Here is a 22,197-nt window from a genome sequence, read left to right on the forward strand (position 1 = left end):
GTAGGTGGTGTGTTGACACAGTTACTCTGTTTTTCTAAAATGGCAATGAAAGAGTTCCCTGATGGCATTTGGAGATTGTCCTAGCAACCTTCAGAAGCAGTTGCTAGATAATTCAAATGAAAAGCATTCCTTCTTTTAATCCCAGTAAGCACACTTGCATAAAGTTGGTTGGTTGGCTGGTTGGTTCGTCGATTGAAATTAATGATCAAGAGACTTGGGCATTTTCACTGAGACAATCAATCTAGCAAAAGTTAACTTTGCTTTGCTTTTTTGTTGTGTTTTTTAAACTCTTTCATAGATGCCCTATATTAATAAAAACAAAGAGCAAACAAACAAACACTTTTATTTTGGCTTGCTTGCTTGTTTCTCATCTTTGAAGATGAGGAAAACTAATACCTTGCTCAAAAGACATTTAAAGACTACATCATCTTTTGTTGTGGTTTTTTACATAGTTTTATCTTATAGATGCTTTTTATTTTCATTTCTTAATGATCTTTAGTTGGCAGTAACTCCCAACTTTTTAGTGTTATTTCTCTGTAGAGTCTTTTATCATGTTAATGGTCCATGAACAAAAACCTATGTGTTGGGGAGTTCTTTAAAGGGAATTATGTTAGGGGTGGGTGGCTCAGTCAATTGTGCATCCAACGACTCTTGATTTCAGCTCAGGCTGTGATCTCATGGTCACGAGATTGAGCTCCAAGTTGGGCTCAATGCTGAGCATGGAGCCTGCTTAAGATTCTCTCCCTCTCCCTATGCCCCTCCCCTGCTCATGCATGTGCTCTCTAAATAAATAAATAAATAAATAAATAAATAAATAAATAAATAGGAATTTATTTTAAAGCAGGCAATCACTCCATAATTTGTGTTTTATAAATTAATTTTTCTCTAGGTAGGGTCCCATACTTACTCTTGGATGGTATTAATAACTAAGAAATGTGTTATATTTTAGGTCTTAAAGAGGTTATTGTGCCCCAGTTAGGTTGCCATTCAGAATCGACAGTATCAGCTTGTGAGTCTACTGCCTCTAAGCCAAAGAAGAGGAAAAAAGAGGAAGTACCTGGTGAGCAGCTGTTTCATTTGTTTGGTGGTGTTGTCTTTAGAGATTGTTTTACTGTATTTTATGTATTTCACTCAGTCTTAGCAAATGCAGAAATAATGTTTGTTATGTTTTTTTCCTGAAAAAAGTTTTATCCCTCATTGATAATTCTTTGTGAAATTGAGCTAAGAGTTGGTTCTTTTGGCCGAGTATAAGATCCAACCAGATTCTCCTTTTATTATTGTATATTTTATTTATCCCTTAAATATTTGGGCCAGTTTTACACCTTAATTTGCCATAGGATAGTGTTATGAAGTTTTCATCCATAGAGCATTTTTAAAAATTTGTGACAATGGTTAATTATATCTTCTGCACTAATTTAAGAGTATAGTTTCTTATCTGTATTTTCAACATGTGGCATCATATATATATTTTTCTTTTTTAATGTAAATGTACCAGTGGCAATTAAGAAGTCATATAAATCAATATGAAAATAGTGAAGTGCTTTTGTAAATAAGTGTTGTAAGTCCTAGACTCTAAACAAAAGAAAAATACTACCAGTCAACACATGTAAGTAGGAACATTTTTGTGGTGAGAGGGAGTATTTTTGGAAGTGGGTCAAATGGTCATGCACAGGAGTTTTGATGCTGGGATGTTGGAGAAAGATGGAGAAAAAAGTGACATGGGCATTTCTGTTTTTGAGAAGTAATTCTGGCAGCAATATAGAGCAGAGACTGTTGTTAAATGTTTATTTATTGGTCTTTCCCAAGAAAACCTGAAAGCAAAAAAAAAAAAAAAAAAAAAAAGTTCTTATCCTTTGACTCAGTAGTCCTGATTCTGAGGAAATAATCCTTGATACAGGAAAAACATTTTGTCCACAGATGTTAACTTTACAATTATTTATAATATTGAAAAATTAAAAACAAAAAAGGGCCAACCGCTAGGGGTAGTTAAATAAACCATAATAAATTAACTTGATAGAATATTAGGCAGCCATTAAAAATTATTATAAAGAAGTATAAAGAAATGTTTAGATAACTCAGGTAAAATACAGAATGCTCAGTAAAATTTGATTTTCATACAAACAATAATTTTTAGTATAAGTATGTCCCATGCAATATTTGGAGCATACCTATATTAAAAAGCCATTTATTTGAAATTTAGTTTTTGTTGTTTTTTTTTTTTTTTTTTGCTAAATTTGGTGATCCTGGGATAATCACAGTTACTTAAAATCACTAAACCAGCAAAATCAGCTACACATACACACACAATTTTTCTGGTAGTTCACCAGAAAATTGATAGTGATTGAGAAGTGGGAACAGTGGGTGAATTTTTTTCTTCTTTTCACTTCTAGGTCCCACACCCACATCCCAATTTCCAGTAAAGAGCATATAAAACTTAAAATGTTATGTATTTATTAATGCTAATGTTAATTCCTTCTAGAAGCTGAAGCTAACTTAGACCTTAGCAAAGACATTTTATGTTTTAGACTCTTGAGAAATTAATATTGAATTGATTTATATTCTGCAGACATATTATTAAATTATTAAATCACTATAATGATGTGTGGTTTAGGTGCACAGACGAACAGTTCACTGCTGCCTCAGGACGCAGTGAGCAGTAATCTAAGGAAAAGTGGCCTGAAAAAACCTGTGGTTGCTTCTTCATTAAAAAGGCAGGGTAAGTTTCCCTTAGCCAGGGTAGGCTAAAGAGGTGGAAAATCATCCTAAAGAAGCCCAAAGCAATATAATCAAAAGAAATGTTGCATGTTATCCCCCAAAGAGTGGTAAGATAAACACGAGCAGGCACTGAGGCTGCGATCTATTCTGTTCCACTGGTTTCAAATCATACCCAGACCCAAATCGTGTCTTTTTAACGACAAATGCAGCAAAGATTCCTTCATGTTTTGGCAGCACATGTTCTATAAGATATTTTCCTTTTGTTGCCTGTTACCCACATGCAGTTGGTGTGGAGCCTCAAACTTGAAGAAATATATTTTATAATTCTGCAGGGATAAATATTCGCTGAGAAAGGCAAATATAATCTGTTCTCCCAAGTTGAAGTTTGGGGCACCTGGCTGGCTCAGCCAGTAGACCATGTGACTCTTGATCTCAGGGTTGTGAGTACAAGCCCCATGTTGGGCATAGAGATTACTTAATCAATCAATCAATCAATTAAAAGTCAACATGTGTTAAAAAAAAAATGAAGTTTGAAAACATACCTAAAAGCAGTAGCATGGTTATCTTTCTGAACTTATGAGACAAAATAACTTAATTTGAACATAGCCTATATATTTGCTTTTCTATTCAGCATAATTAGGCCCATACATTTGGGGATCAACATTTTCTTAACTCTCATATATTATGGCTGAGTGATTAAAAACTAGATATCATCCCTGCACTCATACTGTGGTTTTAAAGACAAGATCAGTACATAAATAGCATATAATACAAAACCAAATCTTAATTAACCAATTAGCTAAGAACTGACATATTCCAGGAATAAATGTTTTTGGAAGGTCAAGAAGTAAACAAATCAAAAATATCAGGTAGAAGATTTTTAACAGATTTTCATCACTTCCTTTGGTACAAAGGAAAAATAAAATAAAATAAAATAGATTTTCATCCAAATTATCACTAAATACATTTACCTAATGAGAATTTTAGTTTCAAATGAATAGTAGTTGTGGCATCCTTATCTCCTGATTTATAGATCTCTAAAGCAACCATTATACAACGCCATTCTTAAGTTTGCAGTTTCTTTTTTTCAAAGATTTTATTTTTAAGTAATCTCTGCACCCAATGTAAAGATAGAACTCATGACCCCAAGGTCAAGAGTCACATGCTCCACTGACTGAGCCAGCGAGGCTCTCCTCCAATTTGCAGTTTAATGTTGAAAGGCTGCAAACCTTCTGTGGTTAATAATCACAACTTTTCAGTTTTTTTCTAGATGGATTCTTTTTTTTTTTTAAGTTTATTTATTTATTTTGAGAGAGAAAGTGAGCAGGGGGGGAGGCAGAGAGAGAATCCAAGCAGGCACTGTACAGTCAGCACAGAGCTCGGTGCTAGGCTTGAACTCACAAACCATGAGATCATGACCTGAGCCCAAACCAAGAGTCAGACGCTCAACCAGCTGAGCAACCCAGCACCCCTCTAGATGGATTCTTAAAAAAAAAAATCCTAGGGGCGCCTGGGTGGCTCAGTCAGTTAAGCGTCCGACTTCGGCTCAGGTCATGATCTCACGGTCCGTGGGTTCGAGCCCCGCGTCGGGCTCTGTGCTGACAGCTCAGAGCCTGGAGCCTGTTTCAGATTCTGTGTCTCCCTCTTTCTCTGACCCTCCCCTGTTCATGCTCTCTCTGTCTCAAAAATAAAATAAATGTTTAAAAAAAAAAATCCTAGAATTTTCCATTTCATTTAATGTATCTAATTTCTTTAAATTTCAGCTTGTTGCTCTTTTCTGTACAAAATCCGCAGCTTTTTCAGACTTCAGTTAACTGTTGTTTTTGCAAAAAAACCCATAAAAATTACTGAAAAGTTTTTTGTTTGTTTTTCCTAGCCTGTGGTCAGCTGTTAGATGAGGCTCAAGTGACCCTGTCCTTCCAAGACTGGCTGGCCAGTGTCACGGAACGCATCCATCAAACCATGCACTATCAGTTTGATGGTAAGTATTGGTCGCCCAACTTAGCTATTGCTGAAAGTAGAAGAATTAAAGTAATTGTGTTGTAGTTCTATCCTGGTTTTTTTGACTTAAGTTTTTGTTTTAATTCCAATATAGTTAGCATTCAGTGTTATATTAGTTTCAGATATACGATATAGTGATTCCATAATCCCATACATCATCTGGTGTTCATCACTACAAGTGCATTCCTTAATCCCCATCACATATTTCACCAATCCCCCGACTCTCCTCCCCCTCTGGTAACCATCAGTTTGTTCTCTGTAGTTAAGAGTCTGTTTCTTGATTTCTCTCTCTCTCTCTCTGTCTCTTCTTTTCCTTTGTTTTGTTTCTTAAATTCCACATTAGAGTGAAATCCTATGATATTTGTCTTTCTCTGACTGACTTATTTCACCTGTCATTATACTCTCTGGCTCTATCCATGTTGTTGCAAATGGTAGTTCTGTTCTGTTTTGATAGGAAAAGTAATTAGGCTTCAGTCCAGCGTGCATTAGGCCACAAGAAAGTAGAGATTTAAATGAAATAAAGGAATAATCACATCATTAAAACACAGGACTAGCAGAATGAATTTAGAGATGGAGGAGCGCAAATAGTAAATAATAAGTGAAGGTAGATGGCCTTGGTCTTAGGGTATGCCTGTCTGTGCACGCACGTATATGGATGTGTGTTGGGTGAGAGAGATGCCAAAGCCTTAGAAGATCATTCTAACTCTCAAACTTAAAATCAGAGCAAGGGAGGAAAACGTTTAGAGAAAAATCTAAATATGTGAGACTAAGATAGTTATATAAAATTACATAGACATATTAAGGAAGATTGGAGAATACAGGCTGGATTTGGGTTGATTGTGATAACTTCATGGGACCTCAGCAATTTCAGAGGTGGACCAGCCAACCAGTCCTGGCCCATAGCCTTAAAAACATCCTTGATGGCTAGTTTTCCAGGCTTTGTCCAGTAGTGAGGCGCTCACCACTTTTTCAGGCAGCTCATAACATTGCTGGACAGTGAGAGCTGGGAGGAAAGTGTTCCTCACACTAAGTAGAAATATTTGCTTCCAACACTTCCTGTTGGTTCTGGTTCACTCTAGCCACATGGAGTAGGCCTGTTCTAAGTGACAGTCCCTACCACTGCACACATAGCTATCATGCTGCCTGATAGGTCTTCTTTTCTCCAAGTGATACATCTTAGGTCTTCAAACACTCCTCATAGCATATTTGCAGACCTCATATAATCGTAATGTTCTTTGCTGAATATGTTGCAGTTTATGATTATCATTTTAATCTTTTTTTAAAGTTTACTTATTTATTTTGAGAGAGAGAGAAAGAACGTGAGCAGGGAAGGGGCAGAGAGAATGGGAGAGAGAGAATCCCAAGCAGGCTCCACACTGCCAGCGCAGAGCCTCACTTGGGGCTCCATCTCACGAACCATGAGATCATGACCTGAGCTGAGATCAAGAATCAGACACTTAACCGACTGAGCCACCCAGGCGTCCAATGACTGTCATTTGAAAAATGAAACAGGTGCCTGGCTGGCTCAGTCGGTAGAACATGTGATTTTTGATCTCAGGGTTGCAAGTTTGAGCCCCACATTGGGTGTAGAGATTATTTAAAAATAAAATCTTTAGGGGGGCGCCTGGGTGGCTCAGTCGGTTAAGCGTCCAACTGTTGGTTTCTGCTCAAGTCATGATCTCACAGTTCGTGAGTTCAGGCCCCATATCGGGCTGCATGCTGACTGTGGAGCCTACTTGGGATTCTCTCTCCCTCTTTCTCTGGCCCTCCTCCACTTATACTCTCTCTCTGTCTCTAAAAATAAATAAATAAAATGAAGTAAAATCTTTAGGGGCACCTGCGTGGCTCAGTTCATTAAGTGACTGACTTCAGTTCAGGTCATGATCTCGCAGTTCATGAGTTAGAGCTGTACATTGGGCTCTGTGCTTACAGCTCAGAGCCTAGAGCCTGCTTCAGATTCTGTGTCTCCCTCTCTCTCTTCCCCTTCCCCACTCTGTCTCTCTCTGTCTCAAAAATCGACATTAAAAAAAAGTTATAAAAAAATAAAATAAAATCTTTTATAAATAAATACATACATACATACCTACATACACACATACATACATACATACATACATACATACATACATACGAGGCACCTGGGTGGCAGAGTCGGTTGATCATCCAACTATTGGTTTTGGCTCAGGTCATGAGCTCCCGGTTTGTGGGTTCAAGCCCCATATCAGGCTCTGTGCTGACAGTACGGAGCCTGCTTAGGATTCTCTCTCCCTTGCTTTCTGCCCTTCCCCTTCCCCTACTCCCTCTCTTTGTCTCTCTCTCAAAATAAATAAATAAACTTGAAAAAATTATTTATAAATAAATAGATAGATAAATAAATAAATAAATAAATAAATAAATAAGACACTCCAAAGTGAATAGTAGCTCGAAAGGAGACAATCAACAGATGAGTTTTGAAAGATTATAATAGTTACGGCTTCATGGTAAGGGAAGAGACAAGAATGGAGATCTTACAATACATGTTTAATTTTGTTTATATTAACTCAGAATAAATAAAACTTCAGAAGTTACTTTTTAGAAATATGAAATAAATTAAGAGTTTCAAAGAGTCTATGTTTGGGTCTGCCTGGGTGGTTCACTCAGTTTAGTGTCTGACTCTTGATCACACCTCAGGTCCTGATCTCACAGTTCATGAGACTGAGCCCCGCATTGGACTCAGCACTGACAGCATGTGGACTGCTTGGGATTTTCTCTCTCTGCCCCTCCCCTGCTCTCTTTCTCTTAAAAAAATAATAAATAAATAAAATAGTCTGTTTTTTTCCTGTTAAAATTGTATTTATTTACTGTTTGAAGTAATGTAATAAGTACCTATAAACCGACCTCCCCAAATCAAAGACAGAATGCCAACACTAATGTAAGATGCACACGGTGGTCCCTCTCTGTCCCATTCTCCATTACCACTCCTCCTCACCATCTCCATTACCACTACCTTTGTCAAAGTCATCATCATCTCTCCTGGACTGTGAGTCTGTATGTTTTATGTGGGCTTTTCAAGAGTAATTTGTACGTCTAAGCCCTGGCATCACATCACCTGAGTTCTAGTTAGTTAGAACTTCTTTTAGACTAGTCATGATCTCTGCATGTAGCCCACAATCTAAGTTCAAGATGAAAAATTTTAAGATCCCTTTGTATGGTGACTTTTCCAAACTGTCCATATATCACTGTTTTAGTTACTCAGAAATGGTGACAGTTTTGTCATTGACATTCTGCATTCAATAAAGTATATAAAAACATTTGAAAGAACGTAAAGTCTTTCTGTGGACTTCTAGAAAACCTTTTATTTTTATTTTTCTTGGTTTGACCTTTGTTTCAAAAAGGCATCGGAGGAGTGCCTGGCTGGCTCAGTTGGTAGAGCATGAGACGCTTGATCTCAGGGTTGTAAGTTCAAGCATCACACTGGGTATGGAGCCTACCTAAAAAAACAAAAAACAAAACAACAACAACAAAAACTTCTTTAAATAAAAAGGCATCTGAACTGTCTTTAAGAGTCTTCTTTAAGAACCATTCTTGGGATGTCTGGGTGGCTCGGGAGGTTAAGCATCTGACCCTTAAATTTGGCTCAGGTCATGATCCCAGGGTCGTGGGATTGAGCCCTATGTTGGGCTCTACACTGAATGTGGAACCTGCTTAAGATTCTCTCTCTCTCTCAGGGGCACCTGGTGGCTCAGTCAGTTAAGTGTCCAACTCTTGATTTCAGCTCAGATCATGATCTTACAGTTCATGAGTTCGAGCCCCACATCAGGCTCTGTGCCAACAGTGCAGAGCCTGCTTGGGATTCTCTGTCTCCCTCTTTCTCTGCCCCTTCCTGCTCATGCTCTCTCTCTCAAAAATAAATAAATATTTTTTTAAAAAAGATACTCACTCTCTCTCTGCTCCTCCCCCACACCCCACTCCTGTGTCTGCACGCATTCTCTCAAATTAAAAAAAAAAAAGAACCATTCTTTAAGTTGTATCTAGCCAGATAGTAGTTCTGGAACAGGTTTTTTTGTTTGTGTTTTGTTTTGTTTGTAAGCTCTATACCTGATGTGGAGCTTGAACTCACAACCCTGAGATCAAGAGTCACTTGCTCTACCACTGAGCCAGCCAGGCACCCTCCTCATGGACAGTTTTTAAAGAAAACTCTGACCTCTTCCAACCCCTCCGCTAACATGGTTTCTGCTGACTTTTTGTTGACCTTAGTTAGTGTCTTGCAAGTTTCTATAAGAGGTTTGTTACGTATTTTCAAAACATTTTGCCTTCTTAGAGATCATATTCAGAGAGAAAGACAGATGCTTGTTGGATAAACAGTGTCCTGACTTTGTGGCACTCTTGGCCCAGACCATCTGAGTGACACCTTGCAGTTACTTTGCTTGGACATAAATGCACATAGCAAATGCTTGGAGACAGTGAGCAGGATTGAATCAAATTTACCTTCTCAACTCAGCCTCATTGTACTCACCTCATTTCAGATACTCTTTAAAGGGAAAAGTCTGGGCTATGCTGGTGTTTAGGAAACTGAGGAACTGAAAAGTTATCTTTGGCAGATGACAAGGGTCTGTTGTATTTGTCATAATAGAGATCAAGAGTAGGGCTGGTGACAGTGCTTGACTCATAAAGGTCAATCAAAGCCTTCTTTTTGCCTCTGTATAAAGCAGTCTCAGTGGCATTTTTAGTTGTTAGTGCCATCCAATTCCATTTCTTCCACTTCTCCCTACGTGTCAGAAAGCCCACTGAGCTTCTTTAAACGAGTTTCTTCTTATTTGATATAGGCAAACCAGAGCCACTGGTGTTCCACATTCCTCAGTCCTTTTTTGATGCTCTGCAACAAAGAATATCTATAGGAAGTGCAAAGAAACGGCTTCCCAACTCCACCACAGGTATGGGATTTTTTTCCTCAGGAACAACAATAGATATCTTGACCTTAGAGAATTATGCTTAGAGAAACCGTGTGGTATTTTCAGGATTAGGACTTCTAGTCACATGCTCAGAACATGAAGCCTTAGCCAGTCAGCTCTTGGAATAATGATCACTCCCCTCAAAGGTACCATACTTATTCCAGTAAGAGTTAATGGAAAAATTCAGAAAGCACAAACTTGGTAAAAGGACAGTGAAGTGTAATGAGGGTGCCCACTAAGAAGTGTGACATTTTCTAGATATGAACCAATTTCAGCAAAAGCATTGTAAGTTCCAGTTGTTATTTGCACTGGCTTCTTGGAAGCATATTACAATCTGTACCAAAAACAAAAACTTGTTTTTCATGGTTCCCAATTTTGATGAAGGAAGATTTTATTTTTAGAGTAATTCTTAGGCTTGGAACCCTTTATAATTACATTATTCTGGTGCTTATTTCTTGGTTTTCTATTACATCTTCTACTAGAAATTTCATGATACTTAACTAGGTAGTGTAAGGAAACGAGGGAGAGAGGAGGAAGAATAGATGGCTCAGTGATAAATAGCCCAAGAGTAACTATAGCTGGACATCAATGCTATTTCTTTAGTTAGTAGTTATTTGATGATTATAATAGGGACTGAGGTTTAATTCTATCTTTGAGGTTGAATTCTATCTGTGAATCACTGTTTAGGGCTATAAAAATCTTTGTCTTCACAGCTTATCTATCTGAGGCAGTGTTGATTCTTTCACCTTAAACTTTAGGCCTCCTAATACATTACTTTCAACCCATCCTTTAGCTATTTTTGCAGGCCTTTTGGTGAAACCCCTTTATAATCCTTCAGGCAAGGCAACAGGTTGGCAACCATATTAACTGGCCTAAACTCCATGTAATTCTTTTAAGAACTATAATTTGACCTCTGGTATATCTAAAGTTGTGAGAGGTTGTAAGGTGCTGTTTTATAATGGAGTCCTGTGCATGTAGCTATACCAAACAAAGAAATCAGTTGCTAAGGTAGCAAAAATAAGTAGCATCTCAAAGAAGCATCAGAGACATCTGTTAGCAGAAATCCATATCATTTGATTTACCACATTTCTGCCAAACCTATTACAGATTTGCCTCTAGAATTTCTTTTTTAAAAGTTCTGAGATTCTATAAGGAAAGGATAGCACTGCACTGAACTTTCTAAAAACTGGATAACAAATACAATGAAAGAGAATGTTATTTTTTTGGTAGTCTAATCTTGTTCCCTTCTTATATTGAAGCTTTTGTTCGGAAAGACGCCTTGCCACTGGGAACCTTTTCCAAGTATACCTGGCATATCACTAATATCCTGCAAGTTAAACAAATCTTAGATACCCCAGAGGTAAGAGTGTATTTCTACAATAGTAGGAGGGCAAAGAGGGGAAGAAAGAGAAGCAAGTGCAGGAAGTATGTTTGCACCAATTCCTTGAGTTATAGACACTGAAGAGAATTCCTTTTTTTCATACTAAAAGATTATTCAGAAATATTCATGGCGTATAGTTCTGACTGTGATTTTAATGGGTATTCCCTGTGGTTTGAAAAAGTATCTTAAATTGGAATATCCTTTTTCTTTGCCTTTAGGATCAGAAAACAGAGATCATTTTTCTTGTGAATTAGATAATGAACCCCTACTAGCTATGGTGAGCCCTACATTAACCGGCAGGGAGCTAGAAATTATATAAATAATTTGAGATAATATACTATTTGTGAGGTCAATGAACTCAGCACAATTAAATGCTTCTCCACAAACTGCAATTTAGTTCTCATTAGAAAAATGACCTTTAATTATTTGGCATTCTTTTTTACAAGAGGAATATTAGACATTTTTAAACATTTTCTTTTTCAAGCAGATCCTGAAAATTTGAGGCTTTTCCCTTCCTACAGTAATGGAATATTGTAGAAAATTCAGCATAGTGTGGTTTGATACATTAAGATTAGCTTAATTGCAAGGCATTGTTACTTTCAGAAAAAGAATAAGTTGTTTGGTAGTTATAAAACTTACATGTGAACCCTAGAAAAGCCCTGTGTTAGCACTAAAGGCACTGAGGAACCTCTTTAATTGTTGGATGTTACAGAGATAGCTTCTTGCCTGGAGCAAGTGTTCAGGGAGGCACTGTCACTGTCAAGTAAAGGAAGAGAACTAATTGATAATCTTGGAGTGTCGGTCTGTTTGGGCATTACTTACCTGCATCGCCTCATTCAAACTCACAACCATGTGTTGGTATTAACTGAATTTTGCCGATGAGAAACAGGCTATATGCCCTGCTGTTTAGTGGCAAAGACCAGTTCAAGTTCTGTCTGGCTTAGTCCCAAGGATGGTGTGAAGCATACAAGGTGTTAGGCCAGCTGTAGATGCTGTCAGTAGAGCTTTTAGGAGAAGAATCATGCTAGCAGAGCAGGAGGGAAGGGAACAAAACTGATTTGAGAGCAAGTCTATGCCAGTAGCCATTGCATAGCCATGAAGATGTTAGAGGTTCAGTTCATAGATAGTTTGGCTGGGGTTCAAATTAAAGTTATAGAGAAAAAAGGAAAGTCATGAATGATGTAAAGGAGAAAAGGCAGATTTCTTGATAGCATTTACTTGAAAATACAAGAGGAGGTTTCCATTAATTTGAGTGTAACAAAAAAGAATAAGTGAAAGATCTGTTGTCATCCAAATGTTTGTCTACTTTGAAAGTTTTTCCTTTCTCACCTTTCTTGGTATTGACTTCGTGTCCAGATGCCCTTGGAAATCACTCGGAGTTTTATCCAGAACCGGGATGGGACTTATGAGCTGTTTAAATGCCCTAAAGTGGAAGTAGAGAGCATAGCAGAAACCTATGGTCGTATAGAAAAGCAACCTGTGCTGCGACCTTTGGAACTAAAAACTTTTCTCAAAGTTGGTAAGTGAAATTGTGCTTTCAATAGAGCATTTTCCTTTGAAGATTAGCTGTGTGCATTGAACTGTCCTAGACATTGGATCTTGACCTTAAACAAAGAAGACACATGCATTCATCTTGTAAAGGCCATCATGGAATAAAGTGTTTTGTTTCTTTTGAAACAATGCTTTTAAAATAAAATTATAAGGGGCACCTGGCTGACTCAGTCAGTGGAGCACATGACTCTTGATCTTGGGGTTGTAAATTTGAGCTCCATGTTGGGTATAGAGATTACTTAAAAATAAAATCTCTAAAAATAAATAGAATAGAATAGAATAGAAGTAATACATATTCATTATAGAGAAATCATAGATTTCATTATAGACCATAAAGGAGAAAAGTGAACCACCTATAAGCTCATGCACCATAGAAGACATCACCATTAAGATTTTAGGGGTGCCTGGTGGCTCAGTCAGTTAAGCTTCTGACTTCGGCTCAGGTCATGATCTCGCAGTTTGTGAGTTTGAGCCCTGCAACAGGCTCTGTGCTAACAGCTCAGAGCCTGGAGCCTACTTCAGATTTTGTGTCTCCCTCTCTGTCTGCCCCTCCTTCTGCTCGCACTCTGTGTGTGTGTGTGTGTGTGTGTGTGTGTGTGTGTGTGTGTTTCAAAAATAAACATTAAAAAAAAAAGAATTTGGCATATCTCCTTTTAGACTCTGTTCTACACATGAAAAGAGTTTGCAAAACATGGGCTCATACCTCAGATACTTTTTTAACTTAAAAATATTATCATGACAGCTTTCCATATCTACCTTAAACATTATTTTTTAAATTTTTTTAAAGTTTATTCATTTTTGAGAGAGAGAGAGAGAGGAAGAGAGAGAGCATGAGTGGGGGAGGGGCAGAGAAAGAGGGAGACACAGAATCTGAAGCAGGGTCCAGCACAGAGCCCAACGTGGGGATCGTACTCACAAACTGTGAGATCATGACCTGAGCCAAAGTTGGATGCTTAACCGACTGAGCCACGCAGATGCCTCTTAAACAATATTTTTTTAACTTTTTAAAAATTTTAGAAAACATACATAATATAAAAATTATCATTTTAGGGGTGCCTGGGTGACTCAGTTGGCTAAGTGTCCGACTCTTCGGCTCAGGTCGTGATCTCATAGTTCATGTGTTCGAGTCCCACATTAGGCTCTGCACTGACAGTGCCAAGTCTGCTTGGGATCCTCTCTCTCTCTCTACCCCTCCCCTGCTCACTCTCTGTCTCTCAAAATAAATAAATAAACTTAAAAAAATTTTTTAAATAAAATAGTGTACCATTTTAACCATTTTTAAGTGTATAGTTCTCAGGCATGAAGCACATTTACATTGTTGTGCAACTATTACCATCATCCATCTCCAGAACTTTTTTGTCTTCCTCCACTGAAACTGTACCATTAATTAGTAACTCCCCACTCTCACCTCACCCCTGGTCCCTGGCAACAACCATTCTATTTTCTGTCTCTATTAATTTGACTACTTTAGGTAGCTTATGTAAGTAGAATCATACAGTATTTTTCCTTTCTCTGACTTATTTTACTTACTATAATGTCTACAAGGTTCATCCATGTTGTAGCAAGTGTCAAATTTTCTTTGCCCCTTTTTTTTTTTTTTTTTTTTTTTTTTTTTTTTTAAGTAAGCAGTGTGCCCAACATGGGATCTCAGGACCCCAAGATCAAGATTCACATGCTCTGGGGCTCCTGGATGGTTCAGTTAAGCGTCTGACTTCAGCTCAGGTCATGATCTCACAGTTTGTGGGTTTGAGCTCTGTTGTCAGCCTCTGTGCTGACAGCTTGGAGCGTAGAGCCTGCTTCAGATTCTCCATGTCTCTCTTTCTCTTTGTCCCTCCCCCACTCACGCTGTCTCTCTCTCTCTCTCTCCCCTTCAAAAATAAACATTAAATAAATAAATAAATAAATAAATAAATAAATAAAAAGATTCACATGCTCTATCAACTGAACTAGCCAGATGCCCCATAGTTTTGAAAGGTATATTGTATTATTTTAAATTCTGCTAGTTTTTTTTTTTTTTAGTAAAATGTTTATTTATTTTGAGAGAGAAAAGAGTGCATGAATGCAAGTGGGGGAAAGGTCAGAGAGAGAGATCTCATGAACCGTGAGCCGTGAGATCATGACCTGAGCCAAAATCAAGAGTTGGACCCTGCTAGTGTTTTATATTTTTTTGAAAGCATTCTGTAACCTGAGTTTTTCATGTTTAAATCTTTGATCCTCTGGAATTTCTTTTGATGTAAGGTATGAGGTATGATTCTGCCACCTTTTATTTTCTTCCAGATAGTTATCTAATTGATGCACACTATTATAAGAAACACTTGTATTTTACTAACTGAAATTACTAATCACTAATTTTAGTAATTGAAAATGCAACCTTTATATTATGCTAAATTCCTGTTCTATTTGTGTCCACTTTGGATCTTTCTGTTTTGTTCATTTAATCCGTCTAGACATATGCCAGTACCACACTCCTTTGGTTATTATGGGTTTGTAGTATGTTTTAGAACCATGTAATTTTAATTGTTTCTGGTTTCCTTGAAACTTGACCTTTTCCTGGGGCTCCTGGGTGGCTCGGTCGGTTGAGCGTCCGACTTCGGCTCAGGTCACGATCTCGCAGTCTGTGAGTTCGAGCCCCGCGTCAGGCTCTGGGCTGATGGCTCAGAGCCTGGAGCCTGCTTCCGATTCTGTGTCTCCCTCTCTCTCTGCCCCTCCCCCGTTCATTCTCTGTCTCTGTCTCAAAAATAAATAAATGTTAAAAAAAAAAAAATTAAAAAAAAAAAAAAAAAGAAACTTGACCTTTTCTTGCTAGTCTCCCTTTTAATCTCACCCAGCTATCTTTTCTCCTTAATCTGGGCTCTCCTTAGTATTCTTTTGGCTTTATTTCCATGGAGGCTGGGTCTTATTTCATTTGAGGGTACCAGACAGTTCCCTGAAATTTTTATTTGGATAGATACACCAGTAATCACTTTTCCCTTCCCTTGATTCTTCTCCACTGTTTCTCTCTCCTATTTTGTTGTTGTTGTTTTAATTTTTTTCTCCTTTTTTTTTTTTTTTTTAATTACTGAACAGAGTTACATCTGTCCAGCCTCAAATTTTGGAATGGTACTAATCAATGTTCTTTTTTTTTTTTTTTTTTTGGTCTTCAGGCAACACTTCCCCAGATCAAAAGGAGCCAACACCATTCATCATTGAGTGGATTCCAGATATCCTTCCTCAGTCCAAGATTGGTGAGCTTCGGATCAAGTTTGAGTACGGTCACCACCGGAACGGGCATGTGGCGGAATACCAAGACCAGCGGCCACCGCTGGACCAGCCCTTGGAACTGGCGCCTCTGACCACCATCACTTTCCCATGACAAGGGAAAAAACAAGAGTCTTTTGCTGCTAAATTTGCACATTCCCAACCCTTGACAATTTAAATACTAGTTAGGCACTTAGATGGCTCTGTCGCCTAGTGAACTGCTCTTAGCCAAGATGCAATTTCTTATCGCATTCAAGTGGATTCTGTTGAAGAAAAACTCTTCTTGTAAATGGCCTTTTGGTGCTGCTGTGTATGGTCTTCGTTATAAATTGGGTGATATTTCTGGCTAGAATTTTTAAAGGAACAAAAAGGAAACCAGCTCTCTTTCCTTCTTAAAGAACTCACCTTTAGAGTTTGTTTCAAACTTTTTCTAATTCTCTAAGATGTTCGCAGCACTTCTTACACCAACAGTGTTAGAAAGTTAATAATACCCTGTTTAGGGCAGAATGTTAAGGACCATCCTGACAGAGTTCCAGTCATGCCCATTTATTTTGTTCTCAAATAAAAGCACAATGTCACTAGTTTTTCCAAAGTATATCTCATGTTGGCCTGATTATAAAATTATAAGCCTTTGGGGAGATTTAAGTAACAGTGAAATAGGAAAAAGAAGTCCAGGTATCAAGGGATTATTGACATTTCAAACTAATGCTTCTAATTACTTGTTCCTAGATATTTATTTCCTTCTTTATTCTCCAACAAGTTTAAGAGCTGGTAGGTTCAATTCCTGTTTTTGAGCTCATTGATCACAGAATGGTGATACTGAAGGACACAGAAGTGGAAGCCTGTCTTCAGGGAGAAAAGAAGGGAGTGACCATTTCCTATATGCCTCCTATGTGCCAGACACTTTCATTTATATTCCCATTTTTCTCATTTAGTCCTTACTGTTTGAGTTTAGATATCACCTCTTCTTTTAAGTTAAAGAGACAGCCTGTTTTTCTTGCTGGAAATGGCATTAAAAATGTTTCATTTTAGTGTAAAGGGCATGTTGTTTCTACTTTATTATCTTACTTTGATATAAATTCCTTGTAAACCATTGTCCTTGGGAACATAAGAAAAATCCCACATAAAGGAGACTCCTGGTTTTCTTTTGACTGCAGGTAACAAAAACCCAACTCTAACCAGCTCAGGCAAAAATGGGAATGAATGGTTCATGGACTTTAACATAGGGCTGGACAGCCATCCATCCTGGGTGGCACTAGGGTGTAACTAGGCCTCAGGAACCCTGGAGCCAAGGTCCATCTGACCCATCACTGTCTCTCCTGGGGCTTCACTCACTCTTAGCACAGAGCAGCACCCTCTAGCCAGAATTCCGACTTTTCAGGCACCTGAAAGTAAGACTTACACTTTTACACTGGAGCGGGATTGGCTGCTCTACTCTCTCTCTCCTCCGAAGGGCAAAGACCCACAAGGAAGACTCTGATTGGCATTTTTGGTAAAAGGGGAGCTGTGTCCCTACAAGGGGGAAAGGGTAGGCAAATTAAGTGTTGTCTATCCTGTGTGATTGAGGGAATAGCTTGTGTGGAGAGCTCACAAATGCTTTCGACAGTGGGGGAATTCCTTGGGGAGACTCCAGAAAGTTTCACAGAGAACTTAGAACTTGTACTGGGCTTTAAAGGAGAAAGGGTTTCTATAGATATGGAGAAGAGAAATTAGGTAAAGCAGAGCCTGCTGGAAAGGAAGACCACCCAAGGAAACACAGTGGTTGGTCCATTCAGGAAATCCTGCAACCTGAGTACTTTAAGGACATTGGTTACAGCTTTTTGACCAAGGCAGACCTGTGAGTAACAGGCAAATGCCTGGATCTAGTAGTACTTGACTATAGCCACGGATGAGAATACCCACAAAGGCCATAAAACACATGGCTGGGACAAATGATCCACCCAAAGAGGAACAGTACTCAAGTGTTAAGATCTTTACCCTGGACCACCCCAACCCACCTTCACAGTCCATCAAAATCTGGAATGGGGTTCAGAGTTACATTGACCAATAATTCTAATTTGGCACTCTCTCTAACAGGTCAAGCATGGGCCTACAAGTACCAGTAAGAGTACTGTACCCACTCTCAACATCCAGACCTCTGGGACACCACTAGCATTGACCTCATTTCAGACTCAGCCCACACTACCACCCCAGGGTGATCCCAGATACTCCAAGCAGAAAAAGGCTCTTCAAACTCTGCACACATCTGCCTCCCCACCTCTCCATGCTCCCATCTGCTATCCATTGCATACCTCCATTAGTCATAGGAATCTCCCATCTCTGGGAGAAAAGCTAATGCCTTTCAACATTGCAGCCACCATTTGTATTTCGGAGTGAACAGCTCAAAAACCTCCATGTCCACGTAGTCACCTGTTTAGTGCACGGACTGACGATCCTTAGACAATATTAATAGGTACGAGAGGGATGCCACCTTAACCCCTCCAGACAAAATGGCTGGGCCCCTAATGTTGTGGGCATAATGAGAACAACTTGCTGCCACTCCACCCAGATCACTTTGGTTCTAACCTATCATGTCCCTGCTTCTACCAGAACTACTGTCATCTCAACAGCTCGCTGGCTTAGAAGAACGATAAGCCACTCAGAGACCTCCTGAAAATCTGACTCTAAGAACCACCCGCATAAGTGAGGGTCTGTAGGCCTGCCACCTAGTTCTTTCATGGTACCAGATGTCATCAGTCCCAGTCACATAAGTTCACCCTTTCACTGATTCCTATTATGTCCTTTCTGCCAGTAACCCACCCTTCCTTCCAACCCATGTGTACATGCATATATATGCACACACACCACAACACTCTGGCCTCCTACTCATCTAGCTCTGGCCACCTACAGAATGCAGCCTGTGTACATCATCTAAGAGGCACTATTCTGTCAGTATCTGGTTCTCCCAGGTCAGAGCCCAAAACCTGCTCTCTATTAGAATAACCAAGGGAAATCCCACTGTGTCTGCTAAAGGTGAGAGAATGGGCAGGGGCTGCCCTCCTCCAGCCCTTTGAATGACCTGAACCCTCTCAAGTACTCATCACATACAACACAGAAAAGTTAGCCACAGAGAAAAATTCCTGGGTCTTTTTTTTTTTTTTTTTTTTTTTTTTTTGTTGAATTTTCCCAAGATGAACCTTCTCACCCCCTTGGCTTATTTCTCTTTTCATCTCCCAGATTCTGGCTTCCTAGTTTTCTTCCTATTTTGTGATATTTTCTGATACTCCTTATTGAATGCTTTTTTTAAGTTTTTTTTTTTCTTTTTTTAAGTAATCTCTATACCCAACTTGGTGTTCGAACTCACAACCCTGAGATCAAGAGTCATCTGTTCCACTGACTAAGCAAGCCAGACACCCCTGGATGCTTTTTTAAAAACTGCCTTACAGACCTTGCTCCTTGTCTGCATGCCTTCCCACCATCCAGCTCTGCAAGCTCCCTTCACATCTTTGTACCATCACACCAGCCTCGCCAAGGGAATAGGATACCATGTTTTACCATAGTGCTCTATGCATAGGCATCACCCAGGGATCTAGTTACAATCTAGCATATTCTGATTCAGAGGTTCTAGGGTGGGGTCCAAGATTCTGCATTTATGTCCTCAAACTGGATGCAGCATGTACTGGACTGCACAAATGCAGCTGGACTCCAGAATGCACTCTCCATAGCAAGACCTAATGCCTGACTTGGTACTGTGACTCCCACCTCTCACTGCCACTAATGGGAGAGCAGGGCTGGAGGTCGGTGACACAAAGCAATCAGCAGCAGCTGCTAGAGCAATAGCTAGCATGCACCTAAGCATTTCAAGGCAGTGTGTTAGGTTGAGATGCTTTATGGTATGCTCCCACGAAGTTGCTCCAACCCTTGGAGGCACTGGCCTTCCTCCTACCAACTGGTTCCAACTCCACAATTTCAGAAGTAAAAAGTGTTATCTGTAACCACCACGACATTCCCTGCGGTTTTCCTCCCTTCTCTCCAGCACTTTTTCAACTGTCCTCTTCACACCACCTTAAGGTTCAGATTTTAAACCCTGGGTTCAAACCCTGACTCTGCCACCATCTTATTAACTATGCAACCTTGGGCAAGTTATTCAACCCTATGGTCCGGTGACCTCACCTGGATGATGTGTGTACTAAATAAGGTACTGTGTGTGAAATCCTCGTTAAATACCATCTATTACCTTTTTGCCTATTGTTTGCTCTCCCTTCCTTTTCAGTCGTGTTTTTCTAACTTGGCCTTGAGACTGGAATGTTTTGTTTAATGTTAACAGAAAAGCTACAAATCAATATGAAAGGGTGTGTGTAGTGCTGGCATTCATTTTCTTCGTTATCTTTTTCCCTTTTTTTTTTCAAAATTTCTCCGATGAACAGTATTACTTCGGTAAGTTCCAAAAAGGAAAAGTCCTACCCTTAAAACAAAGGACATAAAGGTTACTCCACAGAAAGGTGGAAAAGAAAAAGAAAGACGCCTTGGCGCCGCGGGCGGGGGCCGGTCACGTGGCGTCCGCCCCCTTTCCCCCTCCTCAGCGAGGTGACGTAAGTCACGTACCCCTCCCGCCCTCGCCGCTCCTTCCGGCCGGTTGGGCAGCTCTTTCTTCCACCAGGCGGCGCCGCAGGACGTTCTGTTGCCGACGCCTTCTGCGCAGCCTCACTGGAGCCCGGGACACGTCACCACTTTCGCGTCTTTTCTGGAGAGCGCGGGAAGGCGAGTGCAGGAGGGTGGTGACGACATTGGGGTTCCCCGCGTGGCTCGCGGGGGCGGGGCCGGGGACGTGGCGCGGCAGGAGAGGGGAGGGCGGGTGGCGCCGCGCGCAGGCTGACTGGGCCACGCCCACCTCGTGACCCACAGTGTGGCCGAACTGCTGGAAAGGTGCTGACGAGGCGGGTTGGATGGGGAGGGGCACTCGTCCCTGCGCGAGGCCCTTTCGAGGTCGTTATTTCGCCCAGGTCGCCCTCAGACGTGCCCCGGGCGCCTCTGGGTCCAACTTTAAGCCGAGCACCGACTTCCTGGCACCCTCGTGGGGGCGGGTCCAAGCCCGCGCTGCGGCCGGCGCGCCCTCAGGGCAGCGGAGAGGACTCGGGGCACGTGGGCCCGGGCCGCACACCAGCTGCGACCGCGCGGCTCTTCGGGGAAGGAGTCGCCGCGCCCAGGCCCCTCCCCGCCGTGGCTCAGGCTTTCTTCCTCCCCGGCCTCCCAGTATTGGTCCGCCCCCACTCTTGCCGTTCCTGCCTGCGCCGGGAGAGAGGAGGAATGTGGGCTCTGGAAGGAGACTTGGCTTTGAATCCCGACCCGCCGCTTAGTCTTGGCCTTGGGCGAGTCATTCAGTTCTCCGAGTGTCGGTTTCTTCCTTTGTAAAATACGGATTGTACCATCCACTTAAGAGATGTATTAGTCTGTCCCTAACACAGGGTAGGTGGTCAGTCAAAATATGAAACTTAAAATCCACCTTTTGCCATTGGGTCCTTAGAACCAGTTTGCAGGGCCATTAATCCCTCGGTAGCCCTTAGAAGGCTTAGTGTAGTTCCGTGTACTGGTTTTTAAGAGAAGCGCTTCCCTTTTCTTAATGTGAACTCCACAGCCTGCCCAGTGGCTTTGAAAGAAAAGGGGGCAAGGGGCTCATCCACGACCTGATGAGTTGAACATGGGGCCTAATGAAAGTTTAGGGACGGGTGGTTACTGGAGTTTTTCTCTGGGCCCCAGCCCTTGTGAAACTACTTAACTGAGGCACCACAGGATTTCCTGCTGGGAACCCTGTCTAGGGCACACACTGCCAGGTACCCTTCAGTTGTCTCTCTCCTGTTGCTGTGCCTTGTCAGAATCTTTCGTCTCGTATTACGTTGCTGTGGCCAAGTCATTTTTCCTGGGATGGCCTGATCCCTGGGGACAAGCTAGCTTCCAGTAGCTTATGTAGGAGGCTGGTCTGAGTAAACAGTGCAAGACTATCTTCTTGAAGGAGGAAAACTAATGTATCCTGAAGTGCTATTTAGCATGTCACAAACTGTATTAGGTTTTTCTTTTTCTTTTTTAAAATTTACATCCAAATTAGCATATAGTGCAACAATGATTTCAGGAGTAGATTCCTTAGTGGCCCTAACCCATTTAGCGCCCCCCCCCCCACAACCCATCCAGTAACCCTCAGTTTGTTCTCCGTATTTATGAGTCTCTTCTGTTTTGCCCCCCTCCCTGTTTTTCTATTTTTGTTTCCCTTCCCTTATGTTCCTCTGTTTTCTCTCTTAAAGTCCTCATATGAGTGAAGCCATATGATTTTTGTCTTTCTCTAATTTCACCTAGCATAATACCCTCCAGTTCCATCCACATAGTTGCAAATGGCAAGATTTCATTCTT

At 40.5% G+C, this 22,197-nt stretch overlaps 1 protein-coding gene across 3 annotated transcripts in view; it reads left to right on the forward strand.

Moving 5' to 3' along the window:
- The window catches only part of CA3H2orf42 (chromosome A3 C2orf42 homolog), a 32,315-nt gene extending 15,904 nt beyond the window's left edge, over positions 1-16,411 (forward strand). For all 3 annotated transcript variants that reach the window (XM_060659004.3, XM_060659020.2, XM_081795261.1), the window contains 7 exons: positions 950-1,060; positions 2,612-2,716; positions 4,592-4,696; positions 9,522-9,629; positions 10,907-11,007; positions 12,385-12,547; positions 15,723-16,411. In XM_060659004.3, coding sequence (XP_060514987.1) covers positions 950-1,060; positions 2,612-2,716; positions 4,592-4,696; positions 9,522-9,629; positions 10,907-11,007; positions 12,385-12,547; positions 15,723-15,931 — 902 coding nt within the window. In that variant the 3' untranslated portion in view covers positions 15,932-16,411. The remainder of the gene's footprint in view (positions 1-949; positions 1,061-2,611; positions 2,717-4,591; positions 4,697-9,521; positions 9,630-10,906; positions 11,008-12,384; positions 12,548-15,722) is intronic.
- The last annotated feature ends 5,786 nt before the right edge of the window (positions 16,412-22,197 follow it).

The sequence above is a fragment of the Panthera onca genome, chromosome A3 (assembly GCF_046562875.1).
Source record: "Panthera onca isolate mPanOnc1 chromosome A3, mPanOnc1 haplotype 2, whole genome shotgun sequence".
NCBI lineage: Eukaryota > Metazoa > Chordata > Mammalia > Carnivora > Felidae > Panthera > Panthera onca.